A 25,733-nucleotide genomic window follows, 5' to 3' on the forward strand; every position below is an offset into this window, starting at 1 on the left:
GAATTGAAGTCCACAAGTCTTGAATTTGGCAAGTCTGGAGACCCGTGTTCTATAGGGGTTCCAGATGCATCATGAGCTGGCTACTCCCACCCCTGGTTGAGCAAAGGGGGGGGAGGAGTTAGAAGACATCACGTGACACCACTGCGATGATGCGAAGTTTTGATACCCTTGGTTTATACTCTTCTTAAAAACATCCAGTGATGGAGTGGCCACAATTTCTGGAGGCAAGCTATTCCAGTAGTTAATTGACCTCTCACTGTTAGGAAATTTCTCCTTAATTCTAGGTTGCTTCTCTCTTTGATTAATTTCCAGCCATTGTTTCTTGTCTTTCCTTCTGGTGCTTTGGAGAATAATTAGACCCCCTCTTCTTTGTGGAAACCCCTCAAATACTAGAATGCTGCTATCATATCACTCCTAGTTCTTTTCTTTAGATTAATCAAACCCAAATCCTGCAGCTATTCTTCATAAGAGGGACAAGAACAACAACTGCACATCACAATGGAATATGTGTGAGGAAGGTCAGAAAGGGCTTTTGATGGGAAATTGTTCAATCAGTTCTGGTAGGAAAAAAATATTGGCATGTTTCCAGATCTTTTGTGCAAATTGACTATACCAATCATGTAATAATAGTGTTTACATATGGTGGGCAATGGCTGGACCACCATATAAGTCTAGTAAAATAAATAAATCTGAAACTTTGACAAGTCAGTTGCCAGTTGATACTGGTAATACTGAGCCACATAGGCCAATGGTTTAACTGCTCAATAAAAGTCAGCCCATGTTCTGAAGAGAAAATACTTAAATCTTTCTATCTCTAAGCCACTTTTATACTGTATTTCTACCTTGGTTGCTAGTGTTGTTCTCTCCCATCCCTTTTTTTTCCCCAAAGGGCAGTCTGAAAAAACCTGGAAACTCTAGCGGATATTGAGCCAATGAGATAACAGATCATTTGAAAAACCTACATGGAGTTCTAAATTTTGGAATTGCTATTCGTTTTGCTATGGAGGCTTCCATACAACAAGGTCATAAACTAAACTTTCAGAGCAGGGGAAATGTTGTTGAAAATAAAGTGCTCCTCGTTCAGCATTTTAAACTGAAATATACTCTGTGTGTGTGTGTGCGTGCGCGCATGTGTATGTGTGTATAGATGTGTACACATGCAACGAGAAATACAGTTCAACGTTTCAGATAATTAATTTTCCATGACAATAAAGCCTCGGACATCTGGAAATTTTCCAGCAATAATACTCAGACTCTGTATAGATTTTCAGTAGTTTTATTGAAAAATGCCTCTTTTGTTTCAGAAATAAATAATATAAGGCAGTGAAATTCACAATTTGCAGTTAAAATATAAAAGCAGCAATTCTATATCCATAGTCTTGCAAACAATTTCCAACTGCTTTTTTTCTGATAACTATGAAACATTATATTCTGGAGAGAAGGGGAATCATAACTAAATATACAACACAAACATGCAATTCCATGTCTGCAGGATTGACTGCAATTTGGCATAAATGTTAAGGTCTCTAACACAAGGAAAATAAAGCCATTACTTCTTTTAAAATTGTATCCACTTGATACAAGGATGCCAGCTATATCATTTAAAACATTTGTGGTTGTTATTAAAAGAGATGCATAAAAGCTGTATATGCCCTGCAAGATATATGCAAAAGTAGAAGAAATTGCTTATGTGGAAAGAGACATTTCTTCTTTTGTTAGATGTTGCAGATAGGTAACAGTGACTGAATTACCAAGCAAGTGATTTGATGAGGAAGAAAATTATAAGGCCAAACCCTTTCATTGATGAGCTAGATTACTTGTAGTATTAAAAGAGCCATAGCCTTGCAATCGCTTTGATGCACTTGTTAAGGTTTAACGCAGCCACCAGAAGCTAGAGGTATATTACAAGCATTCAGAAAGAGAGAGAGAGAGAGAGAGAAAGAAAGAAAGAAAGAAAGAATGAAATGTATAGCAACATCTATTGCTATTCCCACATACGCCAGATATTCTCAGATTAAGTTATACTTCTGCTGCTTGGAAACACGGTAGGTGGAATATCGTATCTACATATGAGAGAATGGCAACAACAAAAACAAATACTCAAAGGGAGAGGGGGTTGGGGGGAGAGAGAGAGAAGTGAGAAAATAAAGACATTTATGGTTTTGTTTTTGCTTTCCTTGATAAGGAACGTTTCCAGCGCATATGTTCAGGGAATGCAGGTGAGTGCATATCAGATCCATAGTCCTCATAGTCCTCAGCTCTTCTTTCAGGTTCCACTGGTACTATGTAGGCCTCACTGTCAGGCTGATATGGTCCACTGTCAGGTACATAGGACTCTGGTTGAAAATAGTTGTCCAATGGAACATTAAAGTTATTATCACACGTCTTTGAATCAAGAGGGGATTTCTTTTTCTTAGTTTAAAAGCAGGCCTTAGGTTACTGTTTTGTTTTAGTAAATCTGGGAGTTTGTCTTTTTTTCCTTTTAGTCAATTCTCAGGGCTTTTATCCAGAAGGGATTTCTTGGTGGTGGGGGGGACCCACTAGCAAATGATCCTAACAATAATTTATGTATAAATTCTGCTATGCATATGGATCTTAACAAGGAGAGTTGTGACTCAGGCATTGCCCTTGCCTTTGACATGAATGCTGGAGCTTCTTATGTGTGTCCAGCAAAAAACAGATGGCCAGGGAGAAGCATCATGTTTTGTCTGGTGAAGAAATTTTTCTGCTTCCTTTCAAAAAACTTTTGTATGGCAAATTAGCATAAGCAAAATTTAAACAGAAATAGCAACATCCACATCTAAAATATTGAAAACTGAATTAAGTCTCTGAGGGAGCAAAGGGACTTAATGCCAAGCAATCAAACAAGTCCTACTCTGCAGTTTAGTCCCTAACATTAATTTTGCACAATGCATACATAATAATCACTCAAAAATAATTTCAATTTGGGAGAGGAAAAAATTCCAAAACATAAAGAATATTGGTACAATTTAAGGAATAAAATGCTCAAAATAAAATAATTCTGAGGTTCAGGATATTTTTTTAAAGTGTTAATATTACAAACTTGTTAAAGTCAAGCATTGAGTAATTTCCGGTGAAAACAGTTGAGATTTACATTAATCACAATTAGTTTAACTTACTCCATTTATTTCATTGGGACACATACAAATTTAGTAGGCTTAGTGATCTTAAGGAGTTTCACTTAAGTGAAAGCCAATTATTAAAAGAAATGCTTTGTTCGAAAGGGAAAAATTCATGTATGCAGCATTGTTTTATTCAAAATAGTTCCCTACGGGGGTGGCAAAAATTCATACCAAGTTGTCACCATTGGCAATGTTCAGTAACTACTATGTTCTGACAAATGTGCCTCATATCCAATTGAACCAGAGCTAGTGCTAGAGGAACACCAAATATTTCAGGAAAATCAAAATTAATTATATTTTCAGTACTTGTAAGAAGATTACATATACAAAAAAAACCCTTAAGTCCTGAATAAGGTAAGATGGAGACAAGAATAACCAAGAAAAGAGAAAAACTTTGAGAGTTCTGAAGAGATTATGCTGACACAAATTAAAAAGCAGTAGCAGGAGGTTTGAGTGCGAAAGCAGGATGTAATGTTAACTAGGTTTAGTGGACATGATTCCATACAAATCATTTACAAGCCACAATTAGTTCATTATTTACATAGTCATTTTCTGTTTTACCAAGGTAAATGCATTATGGCATTTTGTCCATTAATATGTTTATAAGCCTCCACTGCCATTCTAATAATGTGGTTTTGATATAATTGGACAGTAAGAATAGGGAGGTTGAGTTTACATCCCTTGCTTTATTAAATGCCATTGTCCTTTATTGCAATCCCAAATGCTTGTTAGTAAGTACATTCTTTAAGAAAAGAGCATCTCCCCTCTTATGAGGCCAACACTATTTATGTAACCATTATCTATAATGAAATAACCATACAGATTCAGGTCCAAGTTAGCACGTGCACAAACATCTCACAAACAGGATTTTCACGGGAATTCAAACTGTAAGCGGCATAGAAAATTTTGTTAGCTGGAACCTGAAATAGGTCAAAGATTTAGTTTTCAGGGTTGAACAGCTGTGTGCAAAACTGTTTTTCATTCATTATATTCTTGAGAGTTATATTGTATGTATATCTATCTATATATATATATATGCCAGATTGTTGTTTTTTTGAGAGTAGCACTTCAGTATTATTTTCCATTTATTTCTCATTCAATTATTGATAGTGTGCAAATTTTGCATTATGGCTTATTCTATTGAATTTGATTTAACCATCAATACTATGAATGTATTTGTACATATATATATATATATATCTATATATATTCACGTATACATGCAAACAACGTAACAAACAGCAAAATCATGTATAAGGTGCTACAGTGCACACAACAAATTGGTGATCAATATTAAGGGCCTGGAATCTTTTCTTGAAGTGGCCTTAAATATATGGCACGGTCACTGGTTATGACCCTTCCCAGTTTAGTGATTTGGTATCCTGTGGTCACAAATATCCAGCATTTAAATTCCTTTGACTATTCGTTGCCTCATAATGACTCTTCTCAGAAGAAATTTGTATAATAGACCAATATAATAGATTCCACTGAATTCAATACAGTGCAAATAATGATTTCCCATGCCCTCCCTTGCCTAGTTGTCTGCACTGTATCACAAAATAACATTTGAAATGGAAAATTAGATTTCAGGCACTAATTTTGTATAGATAATCCCATCACGAATCAGAAAGATGAACGCAGAAATGGCAAACTCTGTTCTTTATACTTTAGACGAATGGTCAACCTTGTTCAGAAGTACAGGAGTAGTTTGATGGAGAAGGAAAACAGGAAGAAGAAGGGAAAATGGTCAATTATGTCCTAAGAGCAATGTGCTTTATCCTATCACTTTAAACATTAAAAAATAAATTGGTTTGAAATATTTAAACAACTTTTTTATTTAAAGTAATACTGACACTTCAAAGTGGAACAAAGCTACTTCAAATTCAGGAGAAATTCTACAAACATGAAAGAGATGAGTTATGAAAATCACAACTATTCCTAAATCTGATTGAATTGGAAAGCTGCATTGTTCAGCAGTTGAGTCATAGTTCAGTTTTAATTTCTAATAGTTCCACTTTTATTACAATTTTTCACTGAATAAAATTATTCATGCTGAACAAGCTTTTATTAAAGTATTCAATGATATTTAAATTTTCAATGACCTACCTGGGTATCCTTGACCATTGTAAGCAATGCTAGCGCACAGGGATGAATCACAGTATCCAGGAGAGCCAGGAGGCCCTCTGACACCACCATTACCAGGTCGGCCAGGTGGCCCAGGTGGACCTCGGGAACCTGTAGAACCTGGTGGGCCAATTCTGGATTCTCCCTGTGGACCTAATTGTAGAATGAAAAGGAGGGTATTGTATCAATACATTTAACGTGAGACTGTTTAGTAAAGTGGTTGGCAAAATTAAAAAGTAGATTACACTCAAGGATATAGTTAAGGGATGTTTCCATTTGGTTTCTATGTATGGTGTTAATGAAACAACCACAGGAAACTCAAAACCTAACTCATCATTAGTTATTTCCCTGATTTTAAGCTCTTTAGTCATAGAAAAATGTTTTGGCCCAATTGAGCCTGGTGGGAAGCAACTTCTATGTTACATTTCAATTAAAGTGTAAGATCCTCCATAGCTTTAGAATATACAAGATGTTTTATTTGAAACAATTTGTATTCATGGTTAAAAAAAAATTAAAATTTTCCTAAAATGAAGGTAGAAATTGTTATGAGCTTATTTAATTTATTTTAGTTATTTATTTTATTTAATCAAATTTATAGATTGCCCTTCTCCAGTGGACTCAGGGCGGCGTACAGAATTAAAAACCAAAATACAATATAAACTCCCACAATGTTAAAAGACAATCATCCATCATCCATCACTCATTCAATCTACTAACACACTACTGGCCAGAACAGGTGTTATCCCTCAACAGTCCCAGGTCTGCCGGCAAGCTGAGTTTTTAAAGCCTTTCGAAAGGCCAGGAGGGTAGGGGCAGTACAAATATCGGGGGGAGTTGATTCCACAGGGCCAAGGTCACCACAGAGAAGGTCCTTCCCCATGGTCCCACCAGCCGGCCTGCTAACCCAATGGGATCCAGAGAACGCCGACTCTGTGGGATCTGGCCGGCTACTGGGACACATGAGGCAGAAGACGATCCCGTAAATAATCTGGTCCGAAGCCATGTAGGGCTTTATTATGGAGTTTGTCATGAACATTCAGCAGTAAATTGAAGACAGAAGCAATGAGATAGAATTTGACTAAACCAGCCAAAATCTAAGTAAATAACCAAACTATATTAATAGCCACCATGACAGCACCATAATCTATGAGAGAGCCCTGCAACTTTGTATATGGAGAGGGGGGGAGGAAAGAAGTAGGGAGGGAAGTATTACAAATAAAAGCCAACTGATACTATGGAATTTCTTAAACATTCGCCTAGTATTTTCAGTTGATGTGTGGAGTTAAGGAGGACGAACAACATCAGGCTGAATAAAAGTGCCAAACATTTGATAGTACATATCATTATCTTTAAGAGTATATATCATTATTATAACCTACCTGGTGACCCCGACAAACCTCGTGGTCCTTGTATTCCAATTCCTCTTTCACCTTTCTCTCCAGGAAGTCCTAAAGCACACCAAAAAGAAAATATATTCAAACTGTGTCACAGAAGTGATAGCTTCAATTTCTCAGGAAATATCTAACTTCAAGCACTTGCTTTTACTTCAACTCTTTGGTCAATGCCACTTTAACGAATGTAAACTATTTTCATGGTCTGGCATTTCATGTATGCTCTTTGTTTTGCTGATAGTCCCACCACTGTTCCAAACTCTAAAAGATCGGTTAAGGCCTCCTTCCTCTGTAGGGGAACTTCCCAGGGGTGAAATCTAGCAGGTTCTGACAGGTTCTAGAGAACCGGTAGCGGAAGTTTTGATTAGTTCGGAGAACCGGCAGCAGAAATTTTGATTAGTTTGGAGAACCGGTAGCAGAAGTTTTGATTAGTTTGGAGAACCGGTAGCAGAAGTTTTGATTAGTTTGGAGAACCGGTAGCAGAAGTTTTGATTAGTTTGGAGAACCGGTAGCAGAAATTTTGATTAGTTTGGAGAACCGGTAGCAGAAGTTTTGATTAGTTTGGAGAACCGGTAGCAGAAAATTTGATTAGTTTGGAGAACTGATAGCAGAAAATTTGAGTAGATCAGAGACCAGGTAGAAGAAATTTTGAGTAGTTCAGAGAAGAGTCAAATACCACCAACTGTCAAATACCACCTCTGGCTGGCCCCAGAGTTGGGTGGGAATGGAGATTTTGTCATATCCTTCCCTCATGAGTGGGGAGGCAATGGGGATTTTGCCATATCCTTCTCCCAGGAGTGGGGAGGGAATAAGGATTTTGCAGTATCCTTCCCCTGCCACACCTACCAAGCCATGCCCACAGAACCGGTAGGGAAAAATTTCACCCCTGGAATGTCCCAATGACCCTAAGGACCACCCACCTCGCTCTCCAGGGCCTCCTTGCATGCCAGGTGAGCCTGGAAATCCTGGCCTGCCTGCACTTCCAGGTTCTCCTGCGTTCCCAGGTGGTCCAGGGGGACCTGGTGGCCCTGCAGGTCCAGGCTGGCTGCGAGTTGAATGGTAATCGTTTGGAATTTGATTCAGCATCTGGTTAAATCGGGACATTTGGTCTTTTGGGGAGGAAAAAAAAAGAAATAGATTAAGAGAGCGAATAATGAGACATCCTTTTAGACTGATTTTTTTTTTTAAAAAACCTATGCATCCACCATCTGAAGGAAAAGTTAAAACCAGTACAATTTACCATTTTAAAAAAGTTATACTCAATAAACTTATATAGGTTTCTTTCTCCAACTCAATCAGGAAGGGATTATGCTGCATCAACACTTCAGATACTTGTGATTTTGTATTGATTTCTCTGATAAATTATGTACTACTCCTCTAAGCTCCTATCCACCAGTGGAAATATATAAATTTAAAACCAGGGCAATGAGCGGCCAAGTACGTGTAATTGTCTGAAGTGATCCAGATGTGCTGTCAACACGAGTGTCTCCTGGATTATGACCAGTGAATAATAAACATTTAGGATGGTTACTTGAAAAGTGGGGGGAAAGGGGGAAACACATCATTAAATCATTAAATAGGACATTAAAAATATCATATATAAATTTCCATACGTAAGCATAGGGTTTTGCAATGGTTTTCCATAAAACCTTAGGATTGCATAAAAATTTCATACTGAGATACTAAGAAGTAAGAACATTAGTTGATTGTTGTTGTTTTTAACTATTAGATTCTCCCATTCTAGTCCTCTTTAGGCACAAAGCCATCTGGGTAACTTTGGTCCAGTCCCTTCTCTTGGCCCCAAGAAGATGGAAGTGACAAATCATTTCTGAAAAATCTTGCCCAGAATACTGCAAAAATACATCAACACTGATTCAAGGGCCCAAAACAAAACATAATGTTAACTAACAAGTACAGTGATACCTCGTCTTACAAACCCCTCGTCATACAAACTTTTTGAGATACAAACCCGGAGTTCAATATTTTTTTGCCTCTTCTTACAAACTATTTTCACCTTACAAACCCACCACCGCCACTGGGATGCCCCGCCGCCGGACTTCATTTGCCAGTGAAGCACCCGTTTTTGCACTGCTGGGATTTCCCTGAGCCTCCCCTCCATGGGAAACCCCACCTCCGGGATTCCCCTACAGCATCGCAAAAACACAGAAGTCCGGAGGTGGGGTTTCCCATGGAGGGGAGCCTCAGGAGAATCCCAGCAGTGCAAAAACGGGCGCTTCGGCTGGCAAAAGGGGTGAATTTTGGCCTTGCACGCATTAATTGCTTTTTCATTGATTCCTATGGGAAACATTGTTTCGTCTTACAAACTTTTCACCTTAAGAACCTCGTCCCGGAACCAATTAAGTTTGTAAGACAAGGTATCACTGTATAATAAATCTAAATGTTAAAATAATTACTCTTAGCAATACCATCCTTGACTTCTGGCTCAGACCACCTTACTAAATTAAGAAAGATGCCACTTATAAGCAATTGAAATCACGTTGCTCTGTGCCTTCCATTTCCTATATGGATTGTGAACTAACATGCACTTATAAATGAAACTGTCCTCCAATTTCCCTTTAAGAAAACAACCCTTTAGACCAGGGGTGTCAAACCTCATTGACGGTCACATCAGGGTTTGTTTGACTTCATGGGTGGGCACGGCCAGCTCGAAATCATTCATGTTGGGGATACCTGTGGTGACCTGAGCACTCTGCTAGCGAAAACGGGCCATTGTGGACTCCATTTTTGGCTGTGATGCCTCCTGCAACTCTCTAACAGAGCTTGAGGGGGCCACATGCAGCTCTCCTGAGCTCCATTCTCTCTGGCAGAGGCATAGGAGGCCGTTCCTTCACTGTTTCCAGGGCCACATCTAAGCATTCTGCGGGCCAGATCTGGCCCATGGGCCTTGAGTTTGACCCTCCTGCTTTAATAGGAAGGCTGTTATAAATCACATGGCTACTCAACAAACATCTCACATGTTTAAAATCCATAGTGTGTTGGGGTCTATGACTTTTGTTGTATGTGATAGAAGAACCACTTACTGTTGATCATTTGTTCGCAGACTTGTCTTGCCACAGCTCGCATCAAACCCTGGGAAGCAATGTCTCCCTTAGAAAGAAAAATGAACTGTTGGTTTATTTCTCACCATAGTCAGAGACTTTAAAAAACTGCATTTAATGAGTTTTAAAATGCATGTGAATTTATTTTAAAGCTGCACTTACTCTGTCACCTTTTTCACCTTTCAATCCAATTGGCCCCTGTAACAAATTATATTTAATCAAAACGTTATCACAGGATAGCACTGCGAAGCGCAAATAGATGACACAAGTAGCAAAACCCAAAAGAATGAATTAAAAAAATATTCATAGTAGATGTTTCTGCATCAGATAAGTAACTGTCAGAGATTTTAGGGGAAGGGTGATATATACATTTTAGACCCAGGCAGAAAACAATGTGGTGAAATATTGAGCAGATTCGACTCCTGCTCTGCATTTCCCTAGACTGAAAAAAAAATGCTACAATTGAATGCTTTCTGGATTTTTAAATATCAGAACCCCTTGCAATCCCTTTGCAACCCCGAGTCTACAGAGAGGGGCGGCATACAAATCCAATAAATAAATAAAATAAATAAATAAACCCCTGGCAGAGTATCTCCTTTTGCAATTATGTAGGACAGAGCTGTTTGAAATAGTAAAATACTGAACCAGTGGACATCCTTATCCATTGATTCAGTATGCTTTAATCTCATTATGCAGCACTGTGTAGTACATATGAATGTCCCAAAGCTTTATTCATACACAGCATAGCCATAGCCACTTAGACTTATATACTGCTTCACAGTGCTTTATAGCCCTCTCTAAGCAGTTTACAGAGTCAGCATACTGCCCCCAACAATCAGAGTCCTCATTTTACCCACCTCAAAAGGATGGAAGGCTGAGTCAACCTTGAACCTAGTGAGATTTAAACTGCCAAACAATAGCCAGCGGTCAGCAGAAATAGCCTACAGTACTGCACTCTAATCACTGCGCCACCATGGCATAAATAATATACAGGATGAAGCCAAGTGACTGACAAGGATTGTAGAGGTTCATGATATGCTTTCTCCTCTTTTTAGCAGCTTCTCCTTTTCCTTCCCTACCAGCTATGAACTTGGCTGCTTCCCTCTGTTCCCCATTATTCCTTTTCTGGTGGAACAATCAGGCTGTACCGAAAACATAACCCCATATCATCCATGCATGGACCCAAACAGCCATTTGTTTCTTTTCAAGCGCAGATCATCCAATAGCAACTGTTTTATTCATTTGGAAATTGCACGGAATGTTTTACTTGATCACATATTCAAATTCCGATTTCTTTTTTAAAAAAATATACATACCCTTCACTCTATTTCCTTTTGTGGTAAGCAATGTGATTCAATACACAAAAAAGAAGTAAGAAATAGTAAGGCAAAGGAATTGAAGCATGAGAAGGAAATGTGACTACATAAAGCCACTCAGAACACTTTGATCTGCAAATCATTCTTGCTTGCTTTGCATTCATGAACTGTTTCAAATATTGTTTCTTGATCTTCATATTTGCACTTTTAATTAGCTTTTTAAATTCTAATGCAATTTGAATGCAGAAATTGGTCTGATGCGTTTTAGGCATACGAGAAATCATCTACCACATGAAACATCACAAAATAATTCAAGAGCATTGGCTATGTCATCCAAGATTTCAGACACTGGTGTCTCCTGTTTCGCTCCTCAAAATGTTGAACCTTTTTGTAATCAAGGCAGTTATATGACTACTGAGCTATATTCTATCTCTGTTTCCAAGAGAGATTTTTATTAATAAAATATATTCCATTCTGCTTTTACAATAAAAGTTATCTATAATGAATGCTAATGATCAAGAAGCTTTTTAATTATGTAACTTTAAACTTTATCATCTAAAATGGATCTATTAGAGTCATCCATAAGAATGATTTGAAAAAAATGAAAAGACATACTGAATTATATTAGTACAGTGAAACCTCTTCTTACAAATGCCTCATCATACAAACTTTTCGAGATACAAACCTGGGGTTTAAGATTTTTTTTGCCTCTTCTTACAAACTATTTTCACCTTAAAAACCCACTTCTGCCGCTGGGATGCCCCGTCTCCGGCCTTCTGTTGCCAGCGAAGCACCCGTTTTTGTGCTGCTAGGATTCCCCTGAGGCTCCCCTCTATGGGAAACCCCACCTCTGGACTTCTGTATTTTTGTGATGCTGCAAGGGAATCCCAGCAGCACAAAAACAGGCACTTTGCTAGCAACGGAAGTCCGGAGGTGGAGTTTCCCAGCAAGGGGAGCCTCAGTGAAATCGCAGCATCGCAAAAACACAGAGGTCCAGAGGTGGGGTTTCAAGGACTTCGGTGTTTTTGCGATGCTGCGATTTCACTGATGCTCTCTTCACTGGGAAACCCCACCTCCGGACTTCCGTTGCCAGCGAAGCGCTCATTTTTGCGATGCTGGGATTCCCTTGCTGGGATTCCCCTGCAGCATCGTAAAAACACAGAAGTCTGGAGGTGGGGTTTCCCATGGAGGGGAGCCTCAGGAGAATCCCAGCAGTGCAAAAACGGGCGCTTCAGCTGGCAAAAGGGGTGAATTTTGGGCTTGCACACGTTAATCGCTTTTCCATTGATTCCTATGGGAAACATTGTTTCATCTTACAAACTTTTCACCTTAAGAACCTCGTCCCGGAACTAATTAAGTTTGTAAGACAAGGTATCACTGTACTTCTATTTTTCCTCTGAGTCATTCCTTCAATATTGTTTTCTGTGGTGTCTTTTTATCTCTATGAATGCCAATTCTCAATGCCAATTCAATGAGATAGCAGGGTAGGTCTGTACACAGTTAATGTTCAGTTTCTGTACAATAAATGGCTATAATAATTTTCAAATGCAAAATGGAACATTGGTCATTTTTTCAATTAATGCCTCCTTATTTTTAATTAAAATGAAATGTAGAAGAAACAATTTGGCTATCTAATGAAATATAATGAATTATCCAAGTAACTTATTTATCCCTGGAATAAGGAGTTTCCCCCAACCCTAATTGTTAAAAAATAAAAATTCTTTCAAAGTCAAGCTTGTCTTCAAACATGTAGCCCTTGGCAAAAATATGTGTGTGGCTTCCCTCTGTCTTCCTTGATTATTTTGCAACTTATCTATCTAAGCTACACTCCTGGAATTTCCAGATTGTCCTTATCCAAGTATTAGCCAGAGCTAGTCCTGCTTAGTTTCCAAACTAAGCTCAGTCTGGTGCTCTCTCTTCTGAAAAGCAGAGTACTACCTGTACTCCAAAAACTCTATTTTCAAGGCTTTGATTTTCAAAACTAGTAAATCTTCATTTCTCTTCTTCACTGGGAAGATCAACACGTTTACAATTCTGCTATGTGAAAACACATTCCAAATTTAACGAGCTGAGTTTATAAAGCTATAAATCCTTTCTAATGAGCAAAGGATAGCCTCCTTGATAGTGTCTTATCTTTGAATCATATTAAATCTAAATTTGTACAGTTTATCATGATATATCAAAAAGACTACTTCTCGGAGGCGAGGAATGCGGCCATATTCCAACACGCAGTTTGACCAAAAGCAGCTTTGTTTCCGATACATTTCTGGATATGACGTATTGGTTGATTTACACAATTCTAAACTTGCAGATTCAAAACTTTTTCCCAAACATCTCATCCCTTCTTTTTGTGAATTTCCTAAATCTCGCGTTCAATCAGGGACTTTCAGCTACCCCTCCACTCTCTGAAGATGAACTGTTTCTATGCTAACGTCTAACTCATTTTTACCTATGCATCTCCACTGCTCTCCGACAACTCTCTGGAATCAGGGTACATTAAAGCTTCTGTCTCTTCGCCCTCCTCTGAATCTGATACTTCCTGAGGCTGACAGGGAATACTCACAACACTACCTGCTTCATTTATTAAAAGCAACATTGGTTAGAGTGAAGCTGTCAGAGTGATTAATTTTGTACTATGGACATTCAGCAATAGTATTCTGGAAATACACACAAATGCACATACAAATGTACAAATAATCTGTCTGTAGGAAGTTTGTATGTACAACACTTAACACAATCCTTTCAGAATTTAACATAACTGAATAAGTTGTATTCCTTCATTAGCAAATGGAAAATACCTCCCCTCTTCCAAAATTGACTGTCTTTTTTCTTTAACAAATGTCATTGGCCAACTTTGAATATTAAATATTCTTGCAAATATCTCCATGAAATGTGTCACTTAATGCTTTTTCATCAGCCCAGCAAAAGGCACCGCTAGACCTGGTACTAGTTAGTTTCCTTCAAAAGTTCTCAATGTGTTTTCAAATTGCTTAATGATACACTAAAAATATTCCAGAAGTCAGAAGCAGAACATAACTGCATGCAATTAAATACAATGTCAGTATTTATAAAATATGTCACTGAGATGATGAACAAAAGTAAAACATTTACACTGGAGATAATTTCAAATATAGGGACTTCAGCACCAAGTATCCTGACTTAAAATACCCTTTTATATTCCTAAGTCTGGCTGTGAATGTAAGGCTCAGAGAGCACATCTGCCTCTGTTTCATAATTCTTTGTTACTGCCAGACTATTTAGAATGAAACAACATCAGCAATATGCACTGAAAACGAAGAGAGTATAAGGTCATACACATATGACAAAATAAACTTAGAAAGCCAAAACAATAGCAGAATCCATCTTTCCGAAAGAAAAAAATAAAATTACCCAAAAAGACAATACTGAAGGAGAAATTTAAGCACCGTTCAAATAATTTGAAGAGTTATTATTATACAGAATAAAGTCATGACTTGTTTATTTTTTATTTTTTTCAGAATGCAGGTCATAGAGCAATAATCTTAAACAATGGTTCTAAATCCTTTCCTTTATTTAGAATAGAATAACAGAGTATGGAAGGGATCTTGGAAGTCTTCTAGTCCAATCCCCTACTTAGGCAGGAAACCTTACACTACTTCAGACAAATGGTTATCCAATCTCTTCTAGTGTTGAAGCGTTTACACCTTCTGGAGGCAAGTTGTTCCACTGATTAATTATTTTAACTATCTTAGTTCTTAATTCTCCTTAGTTCTAAGCTTCTCTCTTTGATTAGTTGCCCCCCATTGCTTCTTGCCCTCCCCTCAGGTGCTTTGGCGAATAGGTTGACTCCCTCTTCTTTGTGGCAACCCTGAGATATTGGAGCACTGCTATCATATCTCCTCTAGTCCTTCTTTTCATTAAACTAGCCAAGTCCAGTTCCTGCAACCATTCTTCATATGTTTTAGCCCCCAGTGTCCTAATCATCTTTGTTGCTCTTCTCTACATGCCCTCTGTCTAGAATTTCCACATCCTTTTTACATCGTTGAGATCACATCTGGATGCAGTGTTCGAAGTGTGGCCTTATCAATGCATTATAAAGTGGTATCAACACTTCATGTTATCTTGAGTCTATCCCTCTGTTTTTGGACAAATATGTTAAAGCAGGGGCTGACAATGCAGTATTTGTATATATCATGTGTGTGTGTGTGTGTGTGTGTGTGTGTGTGTGTGTGTGTGTGTGTGTGTATGTATGTATGTATGTATGGCATCTGACTCCCAAATTAAATGAACTTAATTTTAATATTTAAAATCCTGAGACAGATATGGGAATAAAGCCATAATCTAATAAAATGTTAACTGAGAATGTCAAAATGTTTAAAAAAAAAACAAAACCCTGGTGATCTTGAGAAATGTTGGCCATTTCAAAAGGAATATATTACTAATAGTTACAACCAGACATCTATGATACTTTTATGGAGTTTACAGGTGGGGAACTATTGATTTTAAACAACAGGAAGCCATATGCTGGTTTTATGTTGGGAAAAGAAAAAAACAATTCGATATGAAGTCGATTATCTAGGATTGGGTTGTTCCATTTTACCACATATTTTCAAGCATAGAGGATAGAGAACAATAGGTCAGGGTTGTTCTTATTTGAATTCCTTCATTATCTCAAGAGATTTTGGTCCTGATGACCTAGATCGCCCTTCTCAACTCTATTAGGATAAAGAACAACTTGTCCCAAAAGTATTCCTATGGATACACTTAGGAATTTGTCTAATTCCTTCCTTTGTCTGTTGTGTATTCATGAATCATTCCCAAATCAAAATATCTGAAACAGATTTACTACAGTTCACTTGTTTATAGATTTATGCTCCAGCTTTTATATACTTGTGCAAATATTCAAGGTAGCCAATATTTTTTAAAAAGAATATTAAAATCTTGAAGGCACAAATTAGAAACAGAGATCTTCTAGGTTTAAAAAGGATTGATTTAAATCATTCTTCCAAAGGCTTTATCTGGATTTCAAAAATAGTTAACCCTTTTTATAACTGGAGCGGAATGGCTCAGCAATTAAAAATGTTGAGCTACTCAGCTGGAAAGCTGAAAGCCCGAATTTGAGAACCAAGCGCTGCACCCCATGGTGAGCCCCAGAGATGGGATCCAGCAGGTTCTGACTAGTTCTGGAGAACCAGTAAATACCCTAATCTATTCTCTGACTCCTTAGTCCAGCTAATCTGGAGGATATGGGGATTTTGCAATAACTCTTCCCCTGGAATGGGGAAGGAATGGAGATTTTACAGTATCCTTCCCCTGCAATGCCCACCAAGCCACGCAAAACCCACAGAACTGGTAGTAAACAAATTTGAATCCCAGCACTGATGAGCTCCCATTCTTTGCCCCAGTTCCTGGCATTTGCAACTTCTAGTCAGAGCTGATGGAGCTTCTTCAATGAGAAGTGAAACATCTTAAAAAAAAAAAACACTATAAGAAAATCCAATCGGTGGTACTGCAAACATCAATCCCTGGAAATCTGCACCATTGTAGATTATTTACTTGACAATAATTTAGAAAGATCGGATAATGTTTCCAAGATGCACTGAATTACTATTCTAGCATCTGATTTGCTTAAGATATATTCTGTGTATTAACATGAGCGTCTCAAATTATCTAATAGTCTTACAGCATGCTCAGGTTAGAATTTACTACACTGATCATGAGATCCTCATCTCATCCTTGGATTAGACTATGGACTTCAGGTTTTTGTTTGACTGGTTCTACAAAAATACAATGAAAGTCTGAAATTAACAAAGGAAATGGTGTATGATTGAATAAAGTGCTACTTTGGAACTGGGCCATACAACTACAGAGACGCTTACATGACCTTTAGATCTCTGCAGGCTACATCTGGCTGACTATCCACACATATGGTCTTGGGCTGCCCTTCTGGCATTTTTTGATAGCACAAATGTCAGGGCTGAAACCCTATCTGCCTCATAAGTCTAACCAAACATCTGCATAGACTCTATGCGCCAGAGTTCCTGCTGGGAACAGATCTATAAATGTGAGAAACAGTGGATGTGATGTCAAGCATATGGGGAATGGGGCAATTATTATGTGCTCTCAAATCATGTTACAGATTCACCTTATATAAAAGTAGAACAAAAAATAACATTCAGTCAAGGCTAGAGACTGAATGCAAGCTAAGTAAAAATTCCTAGTAAGGAGAGATTTGCTTTGACTTTCCTTTCTTTTTCTTTTAGTTGGGGTTTGGGAGTTTTGTATTTTTTTAAGCTGTGTTCAATCTATTTGATACTATATGTTCCATGTTTCCCACTTCATAAAAGCAGAAAGCTGCCCTGCTAATTTTTTCCCCAACCGTAGCCAGAGGTGATTTTAAGGATCAAGGAAATAAGTTTGGGCTCTCAGGTTACACATTCTTAATTTAAATGATCTGTGGAATTATACCCAAGTTCATACTGCCAACACTAAAGCAGCCTCTGCTCCTTAGCTTCTTTATAGCACTTTGAAATTTACAATAATAGCAGAAGTGATGCTCCCCTTACATGAGACAGGTCAGCTTCCTTATGCCTTCAGATGAGGCTGCTCTTAAGAGACGGAAGCAGACTACAATTCAGACCAACTCAAACCATGGTATATGCTAGTCTGACTCATTTACTCTAAAGATATACCAATAGTACTTAGATGTTATTTATTGTCTTACAGTGCTTTATAGCATTCTCTATGTGGTTTACAATGGCAGCATTTTGCCCCCAACAAACTGGATTCTCATTTCATTGATCTCAGAAGGATGGAAGGCTCAATCAACCTTAAGCCCCATCAAGACTGAACTCCAGGCTGTGGGCAGAGTTTGCCACAGTGGTTAGAATACTGCAGGCTAAGCACTGCACCACCAGATATGACTGAATATTCTTATGATCACAGTTCTTACAGCCATGAATTGCAAAGCCTTTCAACAAAGAGGCAAAATAATACAAAACCAACACCATGTTTATGGTACGGGGTTAGCAGAATCAGACCTAGAACTCTTTATTGGAACAGTCTATGATTCTTCAAGAACACTGATAGCAACAAAGATAAAGAGATGGACGTTGTTGTATTTCCATGACTGTTGGGCCAGCAACTGCAGAACATTCTGATGTCAAATATCCCAAAGTCCTTTTTTCAAAAGACAGCTGAACTTTCTTCATTTTTCCTTGAAGATGTTTCATTTCTCATCCAAAAGGAGTTCTGAACTGACGTGAAGCATCTTCAAGGAAAAGCCAAGGAAAGTTGAGTTGCCTTTTGAAAAAGTACCTTTGACTATTTGACCTGGAGGTCCGAGAAACTCCATAGACACCAGATGTCAAATGTTTGACCATCACATTCTTGGATACATTGTCAAAAGGGCTCCATCGATTGCTGTTAAGGCCAACTTATGATACTACTTAATCCCTAAGACAGTTTCAAATTTGATGCTATCAACAGAAGATTGAAAACCTTCATTCAAGTATTTTCAAGCTTAAATTTCTCAAAATGCTACATTAAAAAAAAAACCACCACAGGCAGTATATCACACTTGACTGAATTTTAAAAATAGCAAATAGTAATCCCACTAAGTAATTTACCTCTGGGATGTTTATGTAGTGGAGAAATATAAATCTTGGCATGTTCAATTGGAGTACTTAAAAAAAAAGTGGGGAAAAACCCTACAACCACAATTTCCAGACCTGACTTTCATGCTGCAAAAAGCATGAATGATTTTTAAAAAGTGACTTGCCATCAATGACAGCCATTGTACGATGTACCATTTCCTACTGGTAAAGTAAAAGGGCTTTTCACAAAAGATATAATAAATGCCAGTGATGGTTTCTCTTACCGCTTGACCACGATCACCTGGTTTCCCAGATGGACCAGCAACTCCCGGCACTCCTGGGGCACCCTGTGAACAAGTAGATTGAAAAGATGTAAAGAAAAGGAAAATAATTGTCTTGAGGAATTTTATGTATACCTTTGTTCAATGTGTATATCTGGAAATGCAATATTAGCTAATATTGTGAGCAAACTGAGTGGACCAAATTTCTGTCTGACCACTTCTCTGAAATAATGGACAAGTAAATGTAATAAATGAAGCAAAATTAATGTAGAGGTTAACTGCCTGATCCACCTGGGGTCATCTGGATAAAGCAGTTACATTTACATTCATTTTACTTTATTTCCTTGCATCTACATTTTATATTGTTTGTGTGGTGATGTCATTATGCAAATTATCTCAATTGCCTTAATACCATATTTATATTTAATGGAGGAGAAACTGACTTGCCCTTTTCCCAAGTAGTCCATTAGACTTATATTGTTAAAGATTTAATCTAGGTCTTTTTCTAGCAATAAAAACGTGATCTTAAAAAAAAGAGCAACCAGGTTTTTTTTGGGGGGGGGCACGGGGAACGATCAGCTTAAAATCATAAAGGCTTATCTTTTGACAATACAACTTTGTTAAAAGTTTGGTATTTATAGGAAGATAACAGAAGCGCAAAGGGAAAATGAGATTGTACATTTAAATAATAATGTACATTTAAATAATGTTGTACCATATTTCCCAGAAAATAAGTCCTCCCCCCAAAATAAGCCCTCCCCCAAAATATTTAATAACATGTGTTTCCGGTCCCCGCCATTTCCTCTGGTAAGGGTTAGAGAGACATAGCTGAAAATCAGGTAAGAGGGCAACGGAATCCCTGTCTTTTGCCTCACATGCCCCAAAATAATAAGCCCTCCCCAAAAATAAGGTCAAGCGCTTATTTTGGGGTTCAAAAAAATGTAAGACGTGGTCTTATTTTCAGGGGAACGCAGTATTATGCAGAACTGGATGATATAAATTGGACCTGCAACTAATACGGCAATGTAAGGAGCCCATCTTCAGAACTCTAAAAACTCAAATTTTGCTTCTTTTCCTACTTCCAGCAGTTCAACAGTTGTGCTCACTTTGCTATCCTAAAAGTCCCCTTTTCTTAAGATTTTTCTTTAATATACCTTCATATTGCAAATCTTCACATTCTTCTAACCCAGCGTTTCTCAAGTTTTAAGATGTGTTGACTTCAATTCCCACAATCCCCCAGCCAGGATATTGGCTGAGGAATTCTTGGAGTCAAAGTCCACATATCTTTAAGCTGCTAAGCTTGGGAAACACTGTTCTAACCAATGACTTGAGCGATTTTTACTATATTAAGCATCCACATTGACAGCACTGAATTAATATGTCAGCTGTAATTTAATTTGCTTTGATGCCATGTGTTCCTGCAAATGATGACAGTACTGTCTGACACAAAACAGACACAACTCCCACCAGCACCATCCATCATAGCTCCACTATTACATTATCATTCCTACAATGAAGCCAACACTAACCGATGGTCCTGGGGGACCTCTTGGTCCTGATGGGCCATCTTTTCCGGTAAAACCCTGTTTGGAGAAAAATGAACATTATGAATTAGGATTTGTTTGCTTGCTCGCTTTTAGGGACAATATAATTATGCAGAAAAGTTTTTGGACCAACCAAAGCGTATCAAAATGTTCAAGACCATAATGTCTAAACATCCCATGTTATAAGGGACCATTAACTATAGCTACAATAACTATATACTATATGTCAAGGGCATTAGAAAAGGTAGTATTTATGCTGAATACTAGTTAGAAAATTGCAATGCTGTCATAAATTATCTATTTCTCCATTGTAGATTAAGAATTAGGCTTATTGCTTATTTTCCTCTTATCCAAAGCCTTTGCTTCTGTAATGTTTAGTAGCTGAACACAATCCCTCCCTGATTTGTATCACAGCTATATCAAGCCTATCATTTCTCCATCATTTCATCCTTTCTTCAAACTTACTGTCCTCTATACATGTTGGACTACAATGTGCATCAATCCCAATCAAACCAATAATAAATCTGATCTAAAGAAAAAGTAACATAAAAGAGTGTATATTTGAAACCCATTTGCTTTGCCCTTTCATGGTTTAAGGAAACAGACAAAATAAAGACACGCAGAATTATAAATGTTCTAATGTTGTTCAAAGACTTTGTAGTGTTTCCATTCCCCAAAAAAAACCCAGAATTACTCACTCTGTCACCTGGGGGTCCCATTGCGCCAGGAGGGCCACTTAGGCCTGGTGATCCCTAGGTGAGAAAGAAAACATTAATTAGACAGGGTATTGGAATGATGCAACATAATTTTAACATACTGTATATTGCCACTTTATTTTAATATGCAGTTCGTTGTACTATGCTAAGCTCTTTGGATGCAGTGATATGGATTTTGACCCCTTGCAAAAGAAATAGTATAAGGACCAATCGTCTATGTTTCTAAATGGCCCAAAACAAGTAGACTTTGATTTACAATTTCAGCATGCTGTACAGCTGTGATGGCGAACCTATGGCACATATGCCACAGGTAGCATGCGGAGCTATATCGGAGGGCACATGAGACTTTGCCCTGTGTCAGCTCCAGCACACATGCGTGTGCCGGCCAGATGATTTTCAGCCTTGGAAAAGTTTAAGTTTATTGGATTTATATGCTGCCGCTCTCTGAGGAAAAACCATTTCGCCCTCCAGAGGAAAAAAAAATCACCCAATGGACAAACCGGAAGTTTAGAAAATGCACTTCCGTTTTGCTGTTGTGCTGTTTTTTGCACTCTGGAAGGTCCAGGGAAGCTTCCTGAAGACCCAGAGTGAAAAAAAACAGCACAATGGGAACTGGAAGTGTGTTTTCTGAACTTCCGGTTTGCCCACTGTGTTATTTTTTGCACTCTGGTGCTTCAGGAAGCTTCCCTGAACCATCCGGAGTCCAAAAATCAGCACAACAGCAAACCGGAAGTGCATTTTCCCAAACTTCTGGTTTACCCATTTGAGCATTTTTTTTCATGTACCAGGCTTCAGTAAGGCCTGTGCTCATGCACAGGAGGCAGCGTGTGTGTGTGTACATGCAGGATGGGCTGTGGCACACGCATGGGGGGGGGAGGGAAGGGCTAGCATACCCAGGCACACCCTTTTGGCACGCGAACCCAAAAAGGTTAGTCATCACTGCTGTGCAAAATTCCATTTTACCTACACTCTGATTGTTTATTGTATTGTTAATTTTTTTAAAGGTAAATAATAATAATAATAATAATAATTATTATTATTATTATTATTATTATTTATTAGATTTGTATGCCACCCCTCTCCGTAGACTCGATAAGATAAATATATCTTATAAATATAATAAGATAAATATATCTTATTATCAGCCTGTTAGAGGTGGTCCATGATACACGATCACAATTGGGATGGTTAAGTGAGAATGCTTTTTGGAAGAATGGAAAATAAATAACAAAAGAACTTACTGATCGTCCTGGAAGTCCAGGTTCCCCAGGGTTTCCCTTTGGCCCTGGACGCCCCTAGAATTTAAAAAAGAACAGATTTTGTTTATTTCCTAAACAATGAAATTGTGGGTCTAAATTAACAGAAACGCTATCTTTACACCTTAAAATCCGTTAGAGAAAACAAGAGTTCATTCGTGTCTGTAGTTCATGACTTTTATTTCACCCACACTATGAAAACTATGCATGGTAGTTTACTACACAACATTTCCACTCAATAAAGCATGAAAGAAATTCCTAACCTTCTCTTATTTCCCTGAAAAGGTGAGCATATTCTAAGCTAAGAAGCAGATCAAGTGCAAACTCGAATAAACATCACGACATATCTCTATGTTTATGCAGAATCTACAAATCCTGCTAGGTTTAGAAATCTGTTCGGTGCATTAATACACCTTGACTTACTTAGCATACATCTGAATATACTGGAGAAAAGAATGTCAAACCACTATCAGAAAATATCTATTACATTACACTTCGTCTCTTATCCTGGCCAAATAGCATTCTTACTTACAGGATCTCCTGTAATGGAAAGTCCATTTATTCCTTGTGGTCCTGGGGGCCCTTGAGGTCCTGGAGGGCCCGGATCTCCACGAGTACCTAAAGGACCCTAAAAATAGCAAAAGACCCCCATTGTCACTTTTTTTAAAAAGCTACACGAGGATGGAGTCAAGTCTTTGGTGATAATAAGTGACTAAACAATTGCTTTCTCTGTTTGTTTGTTTGTTTGTTTGTTTGTTTGTTTGTTTGTTTGTGGGACTCTGGGCAGCTTACAACCAAAAGATAATTGCTTTCAGAAACATAAATGCTTTCAGAAATGTTGGGTTGCACTCCCCATCTGACCCAGCTATGGTGACATATCTTTCATTCAAAGAGTATATATAAAGCTATGCAATTTCCTTAGGGATAAAGACAATGTAGACATTTTTAAATATATGAGCATAAAAGCTAAATACATGTTTATGGGAATGGCATTATTTGGAAGTGTCAGGAACCCAATTCAATTATTGCAGATAAATGATATACAAATTTCCCTTCACTTGGATTGTTTGGGTTTGCTTACATGAACTAGTATCACACAAAAGGAAAAACAAAAACTGGCATCCCTACTTTTTAAACTATTTCATATGCACATGGATTCCCCAATGCAATTGCCAGTAATAATAAAATTATAAGAGGTAAAAAAATAAAGTAGCATTTAATAGGATGCTTTCAATAGGATGCTATAATTAATTTACTTCTCAGATATTATAAATGTTTCCAATTCCTTATATAAGCATATATAGAAATGATATCTAGCTAATGGTAGTGGAAGATAATCTGCTCCTGCTGGAAAAGTATGTAATAGTCATAGCTAAGAGGTCTTCGCACACTTTCAGACTGTGTGGGAGCTGCTTTGATTGCCAGTGTGTTTCTGGGTGCAAGTCAAGTGCCGGTTGTCATCTTTAAAGCCCTTCATAGCCTGGAACCATGGCCATCTCAGATACTCTCTTCTTCTAGTTGTTTCTACCTGTCTGTTGTGGTTGGCTCTGGCGCAGCTACTGCCCCAAGGAATGTGGAGGTGGATGCAGGGGAAACATCAACATGTCAAAGGTCTATTTTATTGCCGACAGAGTTTCCTCGGACGAAAAAGAAGGTGGGGGTTACTTGGAGATGGGGGCTTGGCACACAGCCCAGGAAGCCAATCTCCATTATCTTCAGTTGATTCGGATGAGGAAGTGTTAGACCCACGCAGGCGCAGAATTATGTATAGAAGAGACCAATTGAAGAAATATTACAGGAGATAAGAGAGGCCACCTATATTTGGGTGGGGCTCCAGCAATTAGAGCTGCTGATATAAATAGCAGTGTGCGGGCTTGCCCGCTGTGGAAGATTATCTGATCGTTTTTTCTTCAGGACCGTGCCTTGCTGTTTCCGGACTTCGTTTGTTGATTTTTCACGACTTTAAAACCAAAGCAGAGCAAAGTGTGTGTGTCTCACTTCGTGGAAGAAGGAGGGCTGTGACGTTTCTTCACAGCTGCTAGCTAAGTACTTAAGGACTGATTAAGGGATTGTACAGCCTACAAGGTTGCTTCTGCAATACAAAAAGGGTGCTTTGTTTCTTTTGAATTTTGTGATAAAGAACTTTGTTTTTGAACTTTCAGGTGTGTGTGTGTCTAAAATTTTTACCCTTCAATTTTCGGGAGACTCATACCATAGAGCCCGGCAGAACACTGTCCAATTCGGAATGGACATTCTCCAGGTCATGTCAGCCCATGACTGTTGGCTGGTGGGATCCAGGCAAAGTGCCTTCTCTGCTGTAGCTCCTGTTCTCTGAATATCCCCACCACTACCCTCAGATTTGAGGATGAACCTGGCCCTGCGAGCCTTTTAGAAAGTCTTAAAGCTCTGACTTAGTGTCCAGGGCCGGGGTACTGAGTCTGTGAAGAGCCCCATTTCCTGGTAATATTGACACCGATGGATTGTAATATAGTTTGGCTGCTATATGTATTTCTTTTTTGCATTGTATTTTAACTGCTTTAATAGCTTTGGGTTCGCTGGCTTGAGATGGACAGTTATACAAATTGAATACATAAATACTCACAGAAGGTCCAGTTAAGCCTCTTTCACCTCTTGCACCAGTGGAACCTCTGGCTCCCTAAAATCCAGAAAAAGAAACACATAGGAGACAAAGAGATAAAGACCATTTTGTTTATCCATATTGAATTTATAACCCCAATACAGTGGTATCTCACGATACAAACTTAATTGGTTCCAGGAGGAGGTTTGTAAGGTGAAAGGTTTGTAAGATGAAACTATGTTTCCCATAGGAATCAATTTAAAAGCAAATAATGCATGCAAATCCTTCAGGAAAATCCCAAACTTTAGAAGGGAGGTGAACAGAGGGCAGGGAGGAGCAGCTAAAGGGGGCGGGTGGAAGAAGCAAGGCTAGGCTAAAGGGTGAGTGGGAAGGAAGAAAGGCAAGGGGGGCACCCCTCCCTTTTCTTTCTTCAAAAGACACCCTTTCAGTGCCTCTGCAAGCACGCTGTTCTCCTAGTTATTTAAATGCAGTCTTTTCCCCCTCCAAGCTGCCCCTCCCTTTTCTTTCTTAAAAAGACACCCTTTCAGTGCCTCTGCAAGCACGCTGTTCTCCTAGTTATTTAAATGCAGTCTTTTCCCCCTCCAAGCTGCCCCTCCCTTTTCTTTCTTAAAAAGACACCCTTTCAGTGCCTTTGCAAGCACGTTGTTCTCTGCAAAATCTTTCCTACTCCAAGCAGCCCCTCCCTTTTCTTTCTTCAAAAAAGGGGGGGAAAAGAAACCCCTTCATCCCA

General features: G+C 38.4%; 1 protein-coding gene across 2 annotated transcripts in view; it reads right to left on the reverse strand.

Moving 5' to 3' along the window:
- Positions 1–1,260: 1,260 nt before the first annotated feature.
- COL12A1 (collagen type XII alpha 1 chain) overlaps positions 1,261–25,733 on the reverse strand; it is a 154,113-nt gene continuing 129,640 nt past the window's right edge. The window contains exons 55-66 of one of the 2 annotated variants that reach the window (XM_070733068.1): positions 25,007–25,060; positions 22,937–23,032; positions 22,390–22,443; positions 21,131–21,184; positions 20,418–20,471; positions 18,892–18,954; positions 9,880–9,915; positions 9,700–9,766; positions 7,579–7,767; positions 6,647–6,715; positions 5,250–5,420; positions 1,261–2,336 (exon numbers count right to left, since the gene is read on the reverse strand). In XM_070733068.1, coding sequence (XP_070589169.1) covers positions 2,155–2,336; positions 5,250–5,420; positions 6,647–6,715; positions 7,579–7,767; positions 9,700–9,766; positions 9,880–9,915; positions 18,892–18,954; positions 20,418–20,471; positions 21,131–21,184; positions 22,390–22,443; positions 22,937–23,032; positions 25,007–25,060 — 1,089 coding nt within the window. In that variant the 3' untranslated portion in view covers positions 1,261–2,154. Of the gene's footprint in view, positions 4,828–5,249; positions 5,421–6,646; positions 6,716–7,578; positions 7,768–9,699; positions 9,767–9,879; positions 9,916–18,891; positions 18,955–20,417; positions 20,472–21,130; positions 21,185–22,389; positions 22,444–22,936; positions 23,033–25,006; positions 25,061–25,733 lie in introns of both variants that reach the window. The other variant, XM_070733069.1, reaches the window with a different exon arrangement.

Source organism: Erythrolamprus reginae, chromosome 1 (genome assembly GCF_031021105.1).
Source record: "Erythrolamprus reginae isolate rEryReg1 chromosome 1, rEryReg1.hap1, whole genome shotgun sequence".
NCBI lineage: Eukaryota > Metazoa > Chordata > Lepidosauria > Squamata > Dipsadidae > Erythrolamprus > Erythrolamprus reginae.